This window comes from Anoplopoma fimbria, chromosome 3 (assembly GCF_027596085.1).
Source record: "Anoplopoma fimbria isolate UVic2021 breed Golden Eagle Sablefish chromosome 3, Afim_UVic_2022, whole genome shotgun sequence".
Classification (NCBI taxonomy): domain Eukaryota; kingdom Metazoa; phylum Chordata; class Actinopteri; order Perciformes; family Anoplopomatidae; genus Anoplopoma; species Anoplopoma fimbria.
The window spans coordinates 17,709,071-17,728,302 of record NC_072451.1 but is presented as its reverse complement, the minus strand read 5'-3'; the positions used below and the strand labels follow the sequence as shown (position 1 = coordinate 17,728,302).

General features: G+C 40.2%; 1 protein-coding gene across 3 annotated transcripts; it reads right to left on the bottom strand.

Moving 5' to 3' along the window:
• Nucleotides 1-606: 606 nt before the first annotated feature.
• Nucleotides 607-19,194, bottom strand: rc3h1b (ring finger and CCCH-type domains 1b). 3 transcript variants are annotated; one of them, XM_054623709.1, is made up of 20 exons: nucleotides 19,000-19,194; nucleotides 17,283-17,709; nucleotides 15,661-15,781; nucleotides 14,127-14,366; nucleotides 13,813-13,988; nucleotides 11,724-11,924; nucleotides 11,357-11,489; nucleotides 10,499-10,617; nucleotides 10,010-10,122; nucleotides 9,645-9,890; nucleotides 8,827-9,041; nucleotides 8,303-8,700; nucleotides 8,015-8,173; nucleotides 7,725-7,874; nucleotides 7,087-7,309; nucleotides 6,648-6,741; nucleotides 6,400-6,496; nucleotides 5,183-5,395; nucleotides 4,683-4,786; nucleotides 607-4,547 (listed from the first exon to the last, which is right to left on the bottom strand). In XM_054623709.1, exons 2-20 carry the CDS (start codon nucleotides 17,511-17,513, stop codon nucleotides 4,391-4,393), a joined length of 3,390 nt encoding a protein of 1,129 aa, XP_054479684.1. In that variant the 5' UTR covers nucleotides 17,514-17,709; nucleotides 19,000-19,194; the 3' UTR covers nucleotides 607-4,390. The 3 variants fall into 3 exon arrangements, with proteins under 3 accessions (XP_054479684.1, XP_054479692.1, XP_054479702.1); XM_054623717.1 differs by having other exon boundaries at nucleotides 6,648-6,738; XM_054623727.1 differs by lacking the exon at nucleotides 5,183-5,395.
• Nucleotides 19,195-19,232: the final 38 nt, after the last annotated feature.

Here is a 19,232-nt window from a genome sequence, read left to right as displayed (position 1 = left end):
CAGAGTTTAAGACTCTGGTGCTAGCCTACAGGGCAGTGAAAGGAACAGCTCCTTCCTATCTCCAGGCCTTGGTCAAGCCCTACACCCCCGCCCGACCACTTCGCTCTGCTGCCTCGGGGCGATTGGTTGCCCCGTCGCTCAGAGGTCCCTGCGGCCGATCCACCCGGTCACAGCTTTTTTCTGTCCTGGCCCCTCAGTGGTGGAATGAACTCCCCACTGACGTCAGGACAGCAGAGTCGCTGCCCATCTTTAGGCGCAGGCTGAAAACTCACCTCTTCAAGAAGTACTACCCTGAGCCTTCCTCGTAGCACTTATTGCATTCATATTAATTTGTTGCACTTATTGTATTCGTATCAGTCGTTTGCTTCTGCACTGTACTTTTGCTCTGGTTTATGCTTTTAGATGCTTGTTTAAGAAAGGAGATGCACTTATGACTTCTGGTGACTAGTAGTTCTCTTGAATACCTATGAATACACTTCCTGTAAGTCGCTTTGGATAAAAGCGTCTGCTAAATGACTGTAATGTAAAAAGTGGATGGGGGTCAGGGTAAAAAATGACCTGTTCGGTTACAGCTTCAGTTGCTCTTTAATTTGCTGAACTCGAAAAAAAATCAATGACACAAACATTCAGAGTTAGCAATATCATTTAATCATTTCCCCTCAGCTTAGAATCACTGTTGTACATAAGTTACACTTTGTTTTCTCAATTTCACAGGTTCATTTTTTTCTCTCTTCAAACTTCCAGTTTGACCTCCCTCTCGTATCAAACGAAAAAAAAAGCAGATTGTATTATACAAAAATGCAAACCAATTTTCACACAGTGAATTCTCTTACAAAGTCATAAAATGGCGTAATAATGGCTACATCCACATTGGAGGAAGATATTTCTAGACATTCCTTAATGGAGTATAATATACATATAAAAACTTTTTTCTTGCTGAAATCAAACCTGTACCTTAATTTAAGAGATATTTTACAAGGGAGTAATCATATAAAATAGCCATTTGCGAATTTCCCCAGAAAGTCAGGGAATAAAATGTGAGCCTCAAACAGCAGTAACAGAGTTCAGTGGTCAAGGGTGGGAGTGGAGGGGTTAACTGGTAATGTAAATGAGGGGTAGAGGCAGCAGTTCCACTCAAATACAAAAACCCTCAGGAGATTGAAATGAACATCTTTGCTTTTTACTATATAGTAAACAACCCCAATTAGTCATTGTATGTTGGTTCTACTAAGCTAAAGGTGATTTAGGCTCATTCAGACCTGAAGGGACGTATTAGGTAGAATCAGCATTGTATTAGTTTTGGTTGACTTGTACTTAAGAGAGGGTGAGAAACATCATATTGAATTAACACCATCTGTTGCCAATTCATGGCATTATAACAGCAAAATTAAGCTGGTGGGCCAATTTCTTGCAAATATGCGTCTAAGGAGAACAAAACTATTGTGTGAATGTCACTCTTAGCTGCTGACTACACATCAGGAAAGATGATGCATTAAAGACTGTAAGACTTGCAGGTCAGTGAATTCACTCAACTATTCCAGGAACAACAAAAAAACAAGAGAAAGAGAAAAGGACTACAAACCGAGCTAGGTCAACAACATTTCCTTAAAAAAATAATACATTTTGCTTCAAATCTTGAGCAATTGGCATTATTTGCATGTTGCTGTTCTACATGAAATTTTCAAAAAGTGAGGGGGGCGGGGGGGAATCTACTAGAGTCCATCTGTATGACTCTAAATCAGTCCAATAATTAGTATTTTTTTTTTTTTTTTTTAATCACCTCATGCTCCTAAAGCAGACAAGGTAAAGGGGCATTGCAAGAGGATTTAAGGCCAACCTATCATCAGAGACTTCCTGAATATCCTATTGGGGACAGATGTGGGGAAAAAAAACCCAACACTTTTCTAATACCTCAAAACTATCACCCAGTACAGCACACTTTCAGGGGAAAAAAAACTTAGGGTACATTTTCTACAATACAATCTAGCACACACAAAACTTCTCCATAAATTTTCCAAAGTTACAGAATTTTGTCTTCTTCGGAAGCATAGTCTATAAAGAACATCTTTGTTTGAACACAAAAGATTAAGTGAACACACATCAATGCGCACAGAAGTCCTTCGTCTGGGAAAGGATAAAGTCTGTGTTGGCAACCAGTGGACAGAAAACAAATCAAACAACAAAAAGAAACAAAAACATTTTGCTGATTCTAAATAGAGATCATTTAATATAAATGCTGAGCGAGTAAAATAAGAGGTGGCACATTAATAGTGCTTTAGTATATTAATGTATGTATACATACTCATATGTATAAGTGAGCTGTGTACCTAAACAATAAATGTAGCAAGGAGCAGCCAGAGGCTTGAAGTGTGGTAGGAAAATTTAAAAAAGAAAAACCCAAACATCTACTATCATGGCGCTGACATATTGGAAGAGATGCCTATAAAAAAAAAAAAACCCAGATGAGAGACACAAAACATTTGTGTCTTTATTTATTTGACTCATCAGTTATCAGGGATTTGTCAAACTGTAAGTTCCTCGGTACCCCTCGTCTCACCAAAACGAAGGGTCACCGTTAAACTTAAACAACTTGACCCAGAGCGTCTCCTCTATCCATCAACCGTTCAAAAACAAGGGCTCACTTTATCTCAGCAGAGCTGTAAAACTTTAGCCACTCATGCTAATTGTTTACAAAAGGCAAAGAGCTCCATGTTGAGCATATTCAGTAAACAATTTACATGATGGATAAAGAGCAATAGTGGTTATGGTGGTGATGATGACATTAAGGTATGAAAAGAAAAATATGGTATTGTAATACTCACCAATAAAAATGCTTCAATATACTCAATGTGATTTAAAATAACTTATTAATTCTGCTTTTTGCAGACAGCCATCTTTGAGAGTTGGTTTGTTTACCCCTCAGTAACCGTCACCAATATCTTCAACTGTAAACATGATTTCAAACGTACTGTGTAGCTTAAAACGCTACAACCGTTACTTTTCTATAAATACAAACGGTAAATTTAGGTTTTGCTTGGAATTCAACCATTTCATAACAGAGAGGAGGACACACATTAAGCTAACCTCTTTAAAGCCTTCACTAGGTAAGCCACACACCCTAAATCGTAACAACGTAAAGCATGAAAAAATAAAACAAATTGAACAAAAAAAAAAAAACACATGGGAAGGCAACTTCATAGAAGTTAGGAGAACAAATGACAAGATAATCCCAATGGGGAGGCCTTTTGTGTGGCTAGACCAGACGCTCTGAGGAGGGAATTCCTTATTTACCAATTTATAAAGACACTCATTTAACTGACTCCTGAGGCAGAAAGATGTACTCTCTCAGCCTAAACATGTGCATTCATCCCCAAAAAAAAATATTTTTGGGCATGCTGTGAAAAATGTCACAACATAATTAGCTAGGATTGAATGCAGCCCTACGGAGCACAGGCGACAGTCATAACGACCAAACCACATCCGGTCACACCACAACCAAGAGAAGCACGTAGTAGATTCCCTTATAGAAAACATGTGGAAAGCTCATTATCAAAAAGACTTGTTGCAATCTTTAAAACAGAATGCTTCAATTAAATATATAATATACTGCTTTCAAGTATGAAACGCATTAATAAAATTATACTTCTTGTGGCAGGTGAAGACGTGCATGTGCTGCAAAAGTGATTTCTGAAACACCTTGCATCTCCATTTCAGCCGAATACTGGTGGAATATTGTACTGATTTTCCCTCCTCAGAGCATCTACATCTGAGCAAACACTTTTTTTTTTTTTTTACGATTCTGGGGTTGAGTGCCGAGTGACCGAGTTCTGCCGTTTCCTACAATACCGTCATAGATCGTTAGATAGCAAGAGAAGTTCCTCAGAGTGCGTGTTATAGGGCTTGTTAATCTGCTCCTCTGTATCCATCCGTATGTATGCTCGTACAGCCAATACCAAAAATCTGATTTCGGGAGGATCAATCAAATGTTTTATGTTAATTAAGAATGAAATAGGTCTATCCTTTTTGAATGAAATTACAATACCACTGTCAACATCACCACCATTTCCTCGCCCTGATATATCTATGGTGAGCCTTGTTTATCTTAAATCCCAGTACAAAAAAAAAAGAAGAAAACAAATTAACACACACAAGAAATGTTATCATATGCTCTGGTTTCCAGGCAAGGAAAGTCATTAAAAAAAGCTCATTCACAGAACAAAAAGAAAGAAAATTCATATCACGGCAGATACTGCTCATCTTCTAAATAGAATGGGTGCCTGTGCATGCTTTTCAATTGAGCATCTTGAGTGTGTGTGTGTGTGTGTGTGTGTGTGTGTGTGTGTGTGTGTGTGTGTGTGTGTGTGTGTGTGTGTGTGTGTGTGTGTACTGCCTATGAGCAGGAATGGACGACGCCATTCTTCTGCATTTCTGAGCCAGTGGCACCTGGATCAGAGCACAAGCCCAAAGCAGACGTCTTATTGGTCAGTGACAGCATGGACCCGCCCACTGCACTTTCTTGCAGACTGTTGGAGCCGTTTGACACCTCACTGAATTCAGGACAGAGAAAAGCAACCCAGGTGAGAACAGGGAATATACGTACTGGTAAAAGGTCAGGCTAATAAAGTAACACAAGTCTATTCAGGGAATATTCACATATTTATATCAAGTATGTGTTTACCCACCCAAGAGCCAGGGAGATTTCTTCTAGCTGAGTCTTATGCTCTGGTTGTCCATTCTCTGCAGGTTTCATCTTATACTGCTGAACATCGTGGTTTACTTGGTTTTCCTGTTTTTATAGATGGACAAAACATACTTAGCTGGTAGAAAGACACCCAGTTACATATTCTGCTTTTGACAGAATGTTGATAAAAACTGAACCCTAATCAGTCATTATCTTTTAAGACTTAAGCCATGGCCCAGATCATTACAAAATATTGTTGTGGTGTGCGTCATTTGTTGTTTGTATAATAGCACTCGTCCTGGTGTTAAAATATGCCATAAAAAGCTGTATGGTGTTAACACAACTTCCACAAATAGAAGCTGAAGGCATTCTTAAAGAATTTTTTTCTTTAAAAGTTTCGTTTTTAAATCAATAATTTCCCCCCCAATAACTTCTCTAAGCATACAGTTAAGACTGTTTTATCCCTTGTTGTTACTTAACTGCCCGCACTCATCCCCTTACCAAAGCCATCTCACGGGTCCTCTTGCCAATCTCTCTCTCCACCTGGTGGAGCTCCAGGCTTAGCTGTTCACTGGAGACAGCTGTTGTACTTGCTCCCACTGCTGGCCACTTGGGCTGCTGCTGAGCTCCTGCTGCCTGGCCCTGACTGGGCTGCCCAGACTGGCCGGCCAATGCAATGGCCTCCCTCTGCAGCAGTAAAGAGTTACTGGCAGCCTGTGATAGCCAGACAGGAAGTGAAGAGGATGAGTGCGCAATTTGTGAAATTATTGGCAGGAGAAGTGCTGCGTGAAATTGAAATCCTGTTTTTGGAGACTAGATATTTCAGTGTTGACTGTATTTTGGCAGTGACTTGGCAGCATGACTGCCAACTGCTTTTATTCTTCACCACATTAATTATCATGATTAAATGATAGAAGGGAGTAGTGGTGCAATGGATCATATCACAGATTGGATCAACACAAAAAAAGGAAACAGATATAACTATGAGAGAACCCTGATCATGTTATTTTTGGCCGCTGATACTAATTGCCGATCATTGTCCCAAAAATAATTTCAAAACACTCTGAAGTCGGTGTAAACCATTAAAATATTCCAAATGTTGTACTTTTTTTCATAGTTTCTCAAGTATTATAAACAGCCAATAATTCCCTTTCTAAAATCTATTTATGTTGTTGTGAAAAAATGTCCTTCAAACAACTGGATTTATTGAAGTTTCTCAAAACATTATATTTTACGAGATTACATAAGAACACATCATGATAATTTACCTTCGCCCAAGAGTCATTTTCACTAAACAGAGCCTGAACGCATCATAATGTTAGTGAATGAAACCTTCGTTCTCCACCTGTCAATTTAAACACTGATTGGTTGTTTACAGTGTAACATGATCAGAGATCGGCGACTAGAAAAAGCATAAAGGCTGATGTCCTGAATGAATATTTTACTGAATATTAGCGGATAATGACTGTTTGTAAAACTTTCTGTCACATATTGATGGGTAACATTAAACTGTGTAATTAATCTGCGGTTCACCTGCGTTCTGAACCGTGAGATCGACAGTGCTCCGTTACACCACTAGCAGGGATATGAATACATAAAACATGAAGTCATGTCCTCGGGAATTAAAAAAAAAAATTCAAGACTTTAGGACTATATGATCAATTCTAGTTCTTTCCAGACCTTCCTACGCCTTCCTGTTAGTGAGAGAGCATACACACCTCCATGCTTCGCATCTGGGTCTGTTGGTTGATCTGCTGGTTGACCTGCTGCAGCTCAATCTTTAACTGTTCTCTGTCTGGAGCCGCCATAGGCAAACTGTGAGAGTGAAATACAGAAAGAAATTTACACAACTGCTTTACAATCATCTTGTTAAGCCACACACATTCACCTTGATGCATGCAGTTCTGCTATTTTCTTAAAAAAGCGTATGAACAATCAAAAGGTGATAGCAAATCAAACACCTTACCGCTCACTGAAGTGTCCCTGAGAGGAGGAGGCAGTCTGGTGTGAGGGGTATGAAGCTCCACCCCATCCTCCATGGCTTCCATATGTGTATTCTGCTGTAGGCGAGAATTAAAAATGATTGTCAGAAATGTTTTCATGCCGAACTGTAAGTATTAAACACCACAATTATGTGAAACGATCATGTTGCGTGGAGTGGACAGTTGGGACAAAACAAGTAAAGTAAAGCATTTTATCAATGGGTTATGTATACAAAATTCACATTGTACAAATGTATATGGATGTACATCCAATTCAAGATTTTTTAGTTTTAATATGTTTGATCATTTCTTATATTTAATATCAGACTTATCATGGCATTTGAATATGAGAAGACAGGAGATACATTTTTCCATTTTCATAGGTCTATACATCAATATGTTGTTTTATACATGGTTTCTTACCTGCCATGGCCATATGTTTAGAGCTTGGGTTCTGGGGAGCAGAGGCCATAGCCTGCACAGGGCCTGTGGTCTGGTAGCCCGTCTTTGAGGTGCGGGAGATGGCACCGAAGCGGGATACAGTGGGCTGGGGGCCAAAAGGGATGATAGGGTCATCGTCTTTTACTTCGGCACCCCTCCGAGGAGCCTCCAGTGATGGTTCCCTCATACCCTTAGCCTCCGCATTCTGGTAGACACAGGGAAAGAGGTGGTAAACGCTTAATGGACTTGTACTTGCATAGCGCCTTTGTAGTCTTCCGATTACTCGAAGGATGAGATAGGTATAGACAGGATAGGTTAGGATATGCAGAGATCTGAGGAATAGGCTGAGGCGGCAACATGTTCCTTTCTTCACTTATCAAATGCTTACTTTTGTTTTGTTCTGGTTAATTACACTTGGTCAGACAAACAAGATCAAACAACACAGGCGCTTGCACTGATTAACAAAGCCTCAATCGCCCAGTCATTTAGCTTGTTACATCGTTGAGCTCCCTTCAAGGTTTTGTCTATCAAGTATGAATCATTCAAGACAGAACCACAATGCATAATTTACCCAAATACTGATATGGTTACCATTAACAGAGTTATCCATCTGAACTCACCATCATGTCCATGGCACCAGGAACCATAACGTCTTTGGGTTTGGCATCCTTTGTACCAATGTAGGAGCCAATCGTTTCACAAGACCAGGGAGAGTACTGCCCAGCATAGTCAGGCTCTCTGCATTTCATTTTGGAGCTCTCATCACCATACTGCACAGACACAAGCATACAGAGAAAGTGTTGTCATTCATACTTACATGTACTTAAAGTTCTTGAATCTTTAAATTGACCAAATCTTGCGTATGATCTGACCCAGTCTCAGAAACATATAAAATTCACATAGTGCTAACCTCTGGAGGGTAGTCGCTGGGGAAGGGATGGGCAAGAGTGGGGGAGGCTGCGAATGGTGGAGGGGATATGACCTTCCTTTCCTCCAGCTGTGATAACAGCTCCTGCCGGCGTCGGTGCAGGTAGTCAAGGCTGGGCTGTGAACCACTATATGATGGCCCCTAAGACACACAGAGAGAAATATTGCTGCTGAACCACAATCATTTATTTTAGTGTTGTGAAACAAGGCTGGCACCACAAAGAGTTAAAGGCAAATGGCAAAAAATGAAGAACAATCCAAACAAACTCACCCTGACATAAGTCCTCATGGGTGGAGGCTGGGCACCCGGTGTATAGTAGCCATCTGGAGGGTATCTATCACGGGAACTGGGCTCGTGGTAAAGGGAGTTAGCCGGTCCTGCTGATGGCGGGGGCATATCGGGACTCATTCTGACCAGGCCGTCCCTCTGTGATGGGTAAGGCTGTGGGGGAGGTGGCGGGCCATTGTAGGTCCCGTGGCGACCTCGGTCATGGTGCGGAGGGTGAGGGTAAGAGAAAGGTGGACCAGAGTGAGGGGCCTGGTAGGTGCGCTCTGGAGGGCCATAGCCGGGATAGGGATCCTGGTAAGGGGGTCCTGACTCACTTGGGGGAGGAGGGTTACGCATGTAGTCCCGAGGGACATACTGTGGTGGCTGTTGGTAAGGGTACCCTAAGAAAAAAAGCAAGAAATTATTGACACAATTCTTCCAAATATTTTCTTTATATAAAGTCAAAAAAGATAGAAAAATGTTGTCAGTCACACATACAGAAGCTGATTATGCGTCATTCAGTTTACCTGTGGGGTATTGAGGGGGCTCATACTGAGAAGCAGAAGGTGGCGGGCGAGCGTCGTAGCAAATCTCAGGGAGCGGTGCCTGGGGGTAGACTGGTGAACCTCTGGCTACCACGGGCATGTGCTTCACCCCAGAGAGGTGGTCCACTGGCATCCTTCGGTGGTCCATGGCATGAGGTGGCAGAGGCATACCAGTTTTGGAAAGCACAGGGTCCAGGCTACAGGAACAAACGTTAAATTTAAAGAAAATATAACAGGCTGATAGTCAATGAGTCAAAAACAAGTCAGTAAACAATTATGTGCCAAAGTGTATCTGGAATCCACAATGTTACTAACTGATTAATCTATCAAAAAATTATTCTATCTATTTAATGATATGCACCCTCTCCACTGAATGAAATTGAGATATGGAAAATTTGTTATTCATTGTGGAATTTGAGTAAGAGGTTAATTGATTTTGCATACATATTCCTGTCTTCGTAAAAGCACAAGTACGAGGTGATACCAGCAATCAGTTAATACATAAAGCCACTAACAAAAAAAGGTGTTTATAACAGGATATACTTTCAAATGCCATATTTATTTTGATGAATACTGTTAATTTAATTTAAAGTATTTTAATTTAAATTAATTTATGGGAATGCAGTCAAGGTTAATATATAAAATATTTATTGGCTCAAACCAAATTTCAGGATGTATCTAACCCTGCACAACGCAATCAACCGGTGATCATCAGAAGAAAGATCGGCATTCTTCATTGCACGGAGTTACCTGTTCTTCAGCTGCCAATGAATTCAATGTACAGAAAATGCAACACTCACCCATCAGGTGGTGATCCTGGGGCACTGGGACTCCCTCCATCCCTCGTCATGGGTTTACGCAACAGTTCATATGGGACTGTGTCAGTGCCACGGGCAATTAGCTGGGGCAAGGAAGGTCCACCACTACCGTTGGTGAGAGGTGAAGGCTTCCGGGTCACTGCGACGTCAAGAGGAAGACCCTCATCTGGCATGAGCCCTCCTGAACCAGGGAGGCGAGCTGCCAAACGCTTATTCATTTTCCGATACCTGATAAACATTAAAACGCAGTACAAAATGTATAAGAAATGCTGACTGGTGTGAAAATTGTTTAAATTTGACTGCAATATCTAATTAAAATGCTGAATGTTGATATTTATCAGACTCACTTCTCCAGTTCTTCCTGAGAATGAGCAAAGGTGCAGCTGGCTCCACGAGGACAGCCTCCCTTCTGCTTCATGTCACGACACATGTATGTCTTGTACTTGCTGTGCTGAGGAGGCTAAAAAGAGATGAAGAGTATTGTTAAAATAGAGATAACATATACATCTTTGTGTCATTATGGTAAAACATTATTTAAGGCTGTTGGGGCTGGGTGATACAGATTTTTTTATCTAATACCTCGACATGAATGCGTTACAACTTTAAGAAAAAAACTAAACAAACAACAATAGGTGTCTCAGTAAGGTGTTAGGCCAGCTTGTCATGTGTATTTCTACAAGTGCTGAACAACACTCTTCCAAAAGACATTCTCACATTTGATGTTCTTATGATGATAATGGTTGGCCTCTAATCCACCATTGATATAGCCTGGGTTAATTAATCAGTTTACAAGGGATGGGGCCCAGCTCGTTTTGTGGTCCAATGGATAGACTGACCTGTTGAGGGTCAGCTCCTTTCTTGCTGTGGTTCTGGATGAAGTCCACCAGACCATGCACCACTGTTTTCACTGCTACCAACCCTTTCTCAAGCTGCTCCCATGTCGGAGGAGGAGCATCTGGGGAAACAGAAGATGAGAAACACAGACTTTAAATTTAATACTTTAATTGATTGTAATTGTGTGACTCATAAGACATAAATACACAAAACATTTTTGGAGCCACCCAAATAGGTAGAATATATGCAACACATTTTTTTCTGAGTGTCAGTTAACCTGTAATGCAACAGCTAGGCTCTGGCCAAAACATATTGCGACAATAACAATATGTATATTGGTATTGAACTGATATGTTCAGTATGCAGTATCCTTTTGGTCTGGTATTTCTGTGAATACAAACATTTAATATCCAACAGCATCACTAGAATGTGTGGCTTAGCGGAACGAAACAAAGACGGACTGGACGGCGAGTCCTTCTCTCTACACTGTCAGGCAGCCTCCAACTGCAGATTCAGACAGAGCCAAAGTAACTAATGCTACTATTTATTATTGAAAATATGCAAGTATTTGATTGCCTTAACTGTTAAAGAATTATGGCGACTGAACAATTATTGAATGTTAATCATTTAAATATAAATGAACCTATAAAGACAATTTCTGCATTTTCCCTTTTGTACTGAAAACGTATAGAAATGGACCAAAGGTTATGTGAATTTTGTATACTGTGGTACTCCTAATTACCACACACAAGAAGATGCAATGGCAACTGTTTGGATTCCAGCTTGTGACACCCCATGTGATTGACTAAGTCCTCACGTCACAATAAAACTAGTATTCTTTAAGTGTGATTGGTCCTCACCAGGACTGGGATCAATGTTGGCCAGTAGTTCCAGGTGTGGCCGCAGCCTGTTTAGGTTGGCTGGGTCTCCGGTTCTCTGCAATGCAATTGTCAGCTCCTGGACACTCTGAGCAAAAGACGCCGGGGTCTGCAGCTATGCCGGAAGCAGAAAAAAAAAGAAGAAAATGAGAGTGAATGCTTTGGTAGGTTTATGGCAGAAAGGATTTATATTGTAGGAACATGTTTTAATATAAGGAGCTAAGAAACTGCATAACATATTGCATAACAGCACAGAGTATTTTATGAAATATGCCTGGAATGCCTAAATATGCCTTTATGGAAACAAACAAATCGTATACAGACACACACATTTAATTCTCTCACATACCTTATCTATGATAGACTGCATGTGTGACTTGTGAGATTGATCTCCATATAACAGAGAAGACCACTGGTCAGGTGCGATGCGCAGTCCACCCTCCATGGCTATCTGAACTATCTGAGAGTCATGCTCGCGCCGCAGAGCCTCATAAGTACGGAATTCCTCTTTCAGCTGCATCAGGGATGAATCTTCATCGCGTTTGGTCACCTAAGTAGCCAGAAAGGGAAAAGAAAAGAGTGAACTCGTGGTTCGGATCATATCAATGATCAGATCAGCACAACAGAAAAAAAGGGAGCAACTATAACTTCTAGAGATCCCTGATCATGTTTTTTACCGTCTATACTAATTGCAGATCATTGATGGTCTACATTGGCAGATACAAATCCCTTTGTTGTTTGTTTATAGCAGCTGTTCAATAAGGCTGAAGACAATTTTTTTCCCCACCATCCCAAAGATCCTTTAAACTGCTCTGAAGTCAGTGTAAAGCATCAGAACTTTAAATGTTATCCATTTACTTTGTTATAGTCATACATAATGTTTATTTTTTATAAAAACCCACAGTTCCCAAGATTGGGATTAAAAGATTGTTTGTTTATTGATTAAAACATATCTTATCTTCAGTAGTTTAATAATGCTAATAAGCAGCTTAGAGGTATTTAAAACAGGTCATAATCCCTTCTCTATATCTATTTATGTTGTTGTGAAAACATCTTCAAAAAACAGTATTAATTCAAGTTTTTCACCACATCTCACTACATTTTATGAGATAACATGTGAAAACATCATGATAACGTTATAATATACATACGCTCAATACTCATTTTCACTGAACCGAGCCTGAATGCATCATAATGTGAGTGAATGGAACTATGAATACTGTCAATTCAAACACTGATTGGTTGTTTATAGTGTTACATTATCATCGATCGTTTACTAGAAAAGCATGAATGCTAATGTCCCGATTGCATATCTTACTGAATATTGGCGGATAACACTAGTCAGTAAAACTTTAACGTTAAACTGTGTAATTAATCTGCAGTTCACGTGCAGGCCAAACCGCGAGGGAGGATCCGTACGGATCACAGATTGACAATGGTTCGTTACGACACTACTTTCCAGCTTCACCTGCAAATAGTATTTTTCTTGATGACTGATGAGCAATATAATATCTCCACTAGGGAAATACACCAAACACAGTGTTGGATAAGCAATGATCTAACCGTCTAAACCCCAGGATTGAAAAGCATGTTTTCTTTAAACAATCTCCAAAACTACACCGTTTATCATTGCCAGAGCTTTAAAAACTGTCATAATCATCAGATTTTAATCTTTCCGACAATACTCAAACACATCATGGGTGGCGAAAAAGAAACCAAAACTACACTTGTAATTGTGATATTTTATCAAAAACATTTTATTCTACATGTCTCATTTAAAACTTCACCTCAAAATAACCATTTACTCTAACCAGATCCTGTAAAGCACAACTAGGGAGCCATGATTGATTCAACTGAGACCAAAAGTCACGTGACAAAAATTCAATAAAACTTTGACTGAACTGCAGGCTGCTGAACACACTGCATTGAGGAGAGGACAGGAGCGGCTACTAGTGAAGGTTATAAAAATGTGAATAGCTCAATAAATATAGTACACGGAGCCTCTATTTTCTAACATAGGTAGTAACACGTGTGGCAACTTGGAAAAATGGTGGATATATATTTTTCAATGTTTGCAAAAGTTTTGTTAAATAAATTTGCAAAGATATCCAACTTTCGTTTTTTGGGGAAGTTATAAAAATAACTTTTGATTTGTGGCATTGTAACTGTGTTATACTGCAAAAAAAACTGTTTGTGCTGTTGCCATAGAGGTGCAGGACTTGTATATTGCAGCGAAAATCAAGGCCACAGAGAGAAAAATGTGACAAGACAAAAAATGCCCCATGGCTGCTTGGGGTTCAGAGGGTTAAAAGAAAAAAACAAGTAGGTATCTGCATGGCCAGGGCCGCTTTAATATTAATTCAATGAGTCCTGTTATCGAGCTAAACAACATGACAAACACGTTTTGCCACAAAATCTTCTGGTTCTCAGTTACGTACCTTGAAGCAGGAGGCCCTGTAGAGGAGCTGAACCACATGGCCAATGCTTGTCTTAGAGGCCTGCGGGAAGCGTGGCTCAAGCCTCTGAACTACAAAGAGAACCAACACCTTCCTGGACAGTGCAGAGCCGTCCTCTAGAGCAAGGAGGACCAACTTTAGAGCTTCCTCCTGCATGGCTAGGAAAGGAAAAACATAAAAACCATGAGTAAAAGACGATTGGCAAAAGTCAACATTTACAGAGGATATTCGGACTGCTTCTTCTCAATAACTGATATGTACTCGTTTCATTTTGTAGGTCATGAAAAATGACCTACCTGGGCCTAGAAATTGACATCCTCGTGCACGCACAGCGGCCCACAGATTGGAGGAGAGTTGGTTTGGATTCTGGTGCTGCAAGATGAGCTCGGTGACAGTTCGCTCACCTAGAGAGCGGGCAGCTCTCATGGCTCTAACACGGCCCTCCTCCTCAACCAGCTGGCAGTGGACCAGAGTTACCAGTTTCCTCTGCATGGGTCGACTCAGCATGCTCTGGGCCGTACTGCTCAGGCCAACACCTGGTGAGATATTAGACTTGTAAACCAAGGAAATAGGAACTCATGTACAATATACACTCATTTTACAGTTTATCAGGTACAGCTATCTTGAAATAATGCAGTCTAATCAAACAATGGTGCAATAAATCTTACCTTCATGAAGGCTATAATGTTCCTTTTTTGTTGAAACTGTTTTAGAGAGCTGCTGACTAAACTGTATGTTCATTTTGAATGGTGTAGTTGCACCTCTACATTGAAAGAGTTTACCATGGTAACTTCCCATTTTACGATTCCTTCCTTGTAATAAAATCTGATGTAAATCTGATTAGCAAAAGGGAATTGCATTGAAAGAAATGCACGTATAACTCACTCCTGATAACATGGGTGTGCTCATTGAAAAAAAGACTCATGACTGTTGTCAGAAGATATTTGTCCGCTACAACCCTGGTTAAATATTATGGTTTTGACAATCAGTTGTGGTGGCATTGGATACACCACATATGGAATACCCCTTTGAACCCTTTCTTTGAAAATATATTTTCTGTTCAAAATAATTTCAGTGGTCCGAACAAAAACAATTAATGTTATACTTAATTATAGCTACATGTAAACAGCATAACAATATGACCCTCATTGAAAGGATGTCCTTCAATTTTGTTGAATACAGACTGTTTTGGGTATACATTTCGTTATTAAAGCCTGCAATGATTTTTTGCCCAAACTGGCTCCACCATGTAATTATTATCACTTCTACAGCCATTAACAAGTGCTTGCATTGGATATAGCTCTGAACTGTTTATACAAAAATGGTTCTGCTTTTCTATTTGTAATGACTTTCGATGATTAACTGGCAATACGTCAGCTGATGATAAAGTCAGTTAAGTTAATTACGCTTTAAGCAGGGTTGGGTTTAACTGTGTTCTATTTCATGACAAAGTGATTTCATAAGCACAACTTTGTAAGTGAAAAATGTTTCAGAAAACTCCAAGTTCATCAGGTGTTACATATGCTCATATTTTTAAAACTGTTAGCGCCTTAATGGAAATAAATGATTAATGATTTTTTTATTAACTTTTGTCTTTTAGCCTTTTCTTGGGCCTTTCTTGAAATTGACACGCAAAAACAACTTCATGAACTATTTTTGAGAAGGGATAGGGCCACGTTTAAAAACCACTTGAAAGCTAAGAATATTGAGTACTGGACTTCCCATGTTGACAACAACCTACCGAGTTCCATTTACAGGCAGCGACAGTGTCAACAGATCATAATAAAAGGTAGAACAAATTAAAAGTAACAAGCAAGTGTTTGTCTGTACCTCGGGTGTTGCTGAGAGGTTTGAGGTAGAGGGCCAGCTCCTCCACACACTGCCTGGCCTCCTCATAATGCTGCGAGTCCTCTGGACTGGTAATCAAGGCAACTGGCTGAACCTTAGGAACCTTCAGCAGGACACCAGGAGGGAAAGAATTAGAAGAACCCAAAGCAATAGCTAAAGCTTTTTAGTAGAATTTAAAATATAAATGTTTAGTAAAATATCTCAACAGTAGTGTGTGTAGTGGAATAAACAGGAATCATTTATTTTAATTGTCTGATGTATTGGCTTATACAGCTTTATACATCTGACTGTGCAAATGAATAATCAAAATACCTCTTTGTATGTAAATGCAAATAGATTTAAGATGAAACACGACAATTGAAATGGTATGGCAAACTGTAAACCTTGATAAGGAATATTGTTTAAGCTGCAATTATCTAGAACACTCTCAGCAGAACATACCTACTGAAACAAAACCAGATATGTTTAAGAAAAACAATCTTAATTCAAGTACAACAACACATGTGATGCAACTGCTCGGTGTCTTAGAAGCTGTTAAAAATCCCTTATTATCCTATTAGAGACATGGCAAGAGGAAACTACTAGAATATGCTCCACTAATTACTGAGTTAACCAAATCATTACTTCCTCTATTGTCAAAGCAACAGATTATGACTGACAATAAAACTCGTATTTCAGATTTTAAGAATCACTGCATTGTACTGATGGCTTAAACTCCATTCTCTATACGTCGTTGCTTGTTGAACTGCACTTATCCCAGATGAAAATGCTAACACACTATTTTAAATAGAGCCAAGACAATAGGGGAAGCATTTCTTGTCATGTTTAGATTTGCATGCTTAGACTGTGCTGTATCACACTTTGTAACAGGCATCCAATTGATCCAATGACATTGTTAAAAAAAACTGTCAAAATAACCATCTTTACCTTTTCTTTGACACTGACCAAAACAACCTGCAGCTCTGGGGCATTATGATAAATGAGGTTATTTTCATGAACGACAATGCTACAGAACCATCAAAACAACTTTCATTTCTATCGGGGCATATTCATTTGATGAGACGTTGTACCCTGCTAATCTGTAGTAGCACGAATATGCAAGGCACTCAGCTAAGAGTCAAGACATCCCGGGCATGACTATATCAGACACACACCACACTCATAATTGATGCACCGACATTATCCATTTTACACAGTGAATACCTGGAAACTTTGCCAACAAAGTCAAAACACCATTAGCCGTGCCTCGCCCTGTTGGTCAAAATCCCCTTTGGAGAAATATAGCTTCACTGATTATGCCAGCCCTCAGTAAACCAACATAATTAAAGCCATTGCTCAATCACTATAGTGTGACTCATAAAGGAATCTCCAAGCTTCATCTAATAGCCTGTGCGTAAAACTCCTAATAAAATCCATGCACAGTAGTTATGGAATCACACACGGTCAAAATGGCATTTAAAACTGTTTCACAACTCAAATACGTCCATGAGCGGATATCCTTCATCACGAGCTGGCACCAACGAGAGCTCTGCATAAATCTAGTCAACACAAGATCTTTTTCATAAATTGGCAAACAAGTGTACTAACACACGCATGATTCTTACCTGGCCTCCCACCAGCTGCAACAGGGCAGTGTTGACAGGTAGCTGCTCGATGTCTGTACTGATGGCTGTCTGGTCAAAGGGACAGGCCTTACGGTGCAACTTGTTCAGGCACATCTTGCAGACAGTGTGTCCGCAGCCCAAGCTGATGGGCCGGCGAACAGTCTCCTCAAATGTCTGTGTGCAGATGGGGCACAGCAGGAACTCCGTCCATTGTGGTGCTTGCACAGGCATGGTTATATGTTGGTCGGACGAGTGTGTGTAAATGTATGTAAGCTTTAACACAGAGAAAAAAATCTAATAATAATAATAATAATAATAATAATATATATGGAAGATTCCACTGGAATCAAGAATTTGTCTTCCGAACTCAATTGTTCTTAAATGTCCTCACACATTGTGGATTTTGGATCACATCTCGTGATGATTACTGTGAAAGAGAAAGACAAAGAGAATTAAAATTGTGCAAACATTCAACAATTAAAAACACTTTGCATACTTTTCAAAACGTAGCTTACTAATCCTTTTCATCTTATTTCCCAACAGTATCCAAGTGCATTAACAAACATGGTTGTGCTGTGTACAAGTGCATCTGTAATTGAGAAATGCACTCAAGGCAGCCGGATGACAAAGTAACGCCAGGATCCTCGGTGTACTACCGATACATTAAAGCACCAATCTATCATCAAATGTCTGTTTTGCTTCGATTAATCGGCGCTCGTTGGTTAAACACAACATATACAGAAAAGTAAAGAGGTGACACGGCACATATTAAGTAAGATACCGATGAAACGAGCGACGCCAAAGGATCAAAACAACCGCTGTGTGGCCTACCCAGAGGAGCTGGTAACCACTATGACTATGGACAAAGGGTCCTGAGGAGGCTAACAACCGAGTCCCTCTGCGCGATCACACTTGTTATGAGGCTAATGTTTGCTAATAGAGTTTGCAAACACTATGCCCGAATTGGTCTGTTTATCCAACGAGTTTGGTATCGTGACTGTTACATTTGTTCACGTTTGATGAAACACCAATTCATGTTTTTGTCTGATATGAGGCAATACGTTAGCGTTAGCTCGCTGTTAGCGGGCTACGCTATGGGTGGCTAGTTTGGCTAGCTGGAAACGTCGTCCTGTTAGAATTTTTTTTTTCTATAAATATAAATAAAATATATCACTGGTTGGGCGTGACACAGTCATTATTCTGAACGTGGCTTTGCCTGTGAATCCATTGCGTTACACGACCAGGACCACCAATGTTAGCTACCATCTCGCGCTCTGCTCAAGGAAACGGCAGCTCGAGGAGAAGCACAGTGACACTGGAAAGTGGAGCCATTTGAAATGCAACAGCGAGATTATGTAACGCTAGCATCCGAAACTACCCAGCAACACAACTGCCTTGAAAATGTATCTAATTACACCAGGCACACTAATGAGTTCAGTACAGTCACAATCGTGCGAGGATGGAGGTTTTAATCACGTTTTCAGAAGAAGCTAACATTGACACGGTGCTCCACAGAGCACGGGAGGCTAACAGCCGAAGGAACAATCACACTCCTCCCTCTTGTAGCAGCTAGCTTGTTAGCTAGCTACCAGCCGTGTTAGCAGCAACCGAAGCTAACCATAGCTATGCGTCATAAATGTGACTAAAAACCAAACATGCAGCTTCTACCATCACATCCCGTCAGGAGAAATAGTTCATTATTATCGCTTATACTCACTCATTCCAAAAGACTTGGAAGATTTTCATCTTTCTTTAGGAAATTGTTGCGATATTTTCTTGCCATGTCGACTGTGCAGCTTAGCTGCTGCCGAGGTTTGGGGAGGGTGTCAACTCGACAACAGACTCGCTAGCCGGTTACAGCTAGCTGGGCAAGATGTGTGTATGTGCGTGTGTGTGTGTGTGTGCGTGTGTTTGCTTGCTTGCTCGCTTGCTTGCGCGTGCCTGTGTGTG

Coding starts and splice junctions, on each gene's coding strand:
- rc3h1b (XM_054623709.1), bottom strand. CDS start 17,513: ATGCCTGTGCAAGCACCACAATGGACGGAGTTCCTGCTGTGCCCCATC. Junction 10,123..10,498: donor AAGGAGCTGACCCTCAACAG/GTCAGTCTATCC, acceptor ATCTCTTTTTAG/CCTCCTCAGCACAGCAAGTA. Junction 8,701..8,826: donor GCCCCCTCAATACCCCACAG/GTAAACTGAATG, acceptor TTTTTTTCTTAG/GGTACCCTTACCAACAGCCA.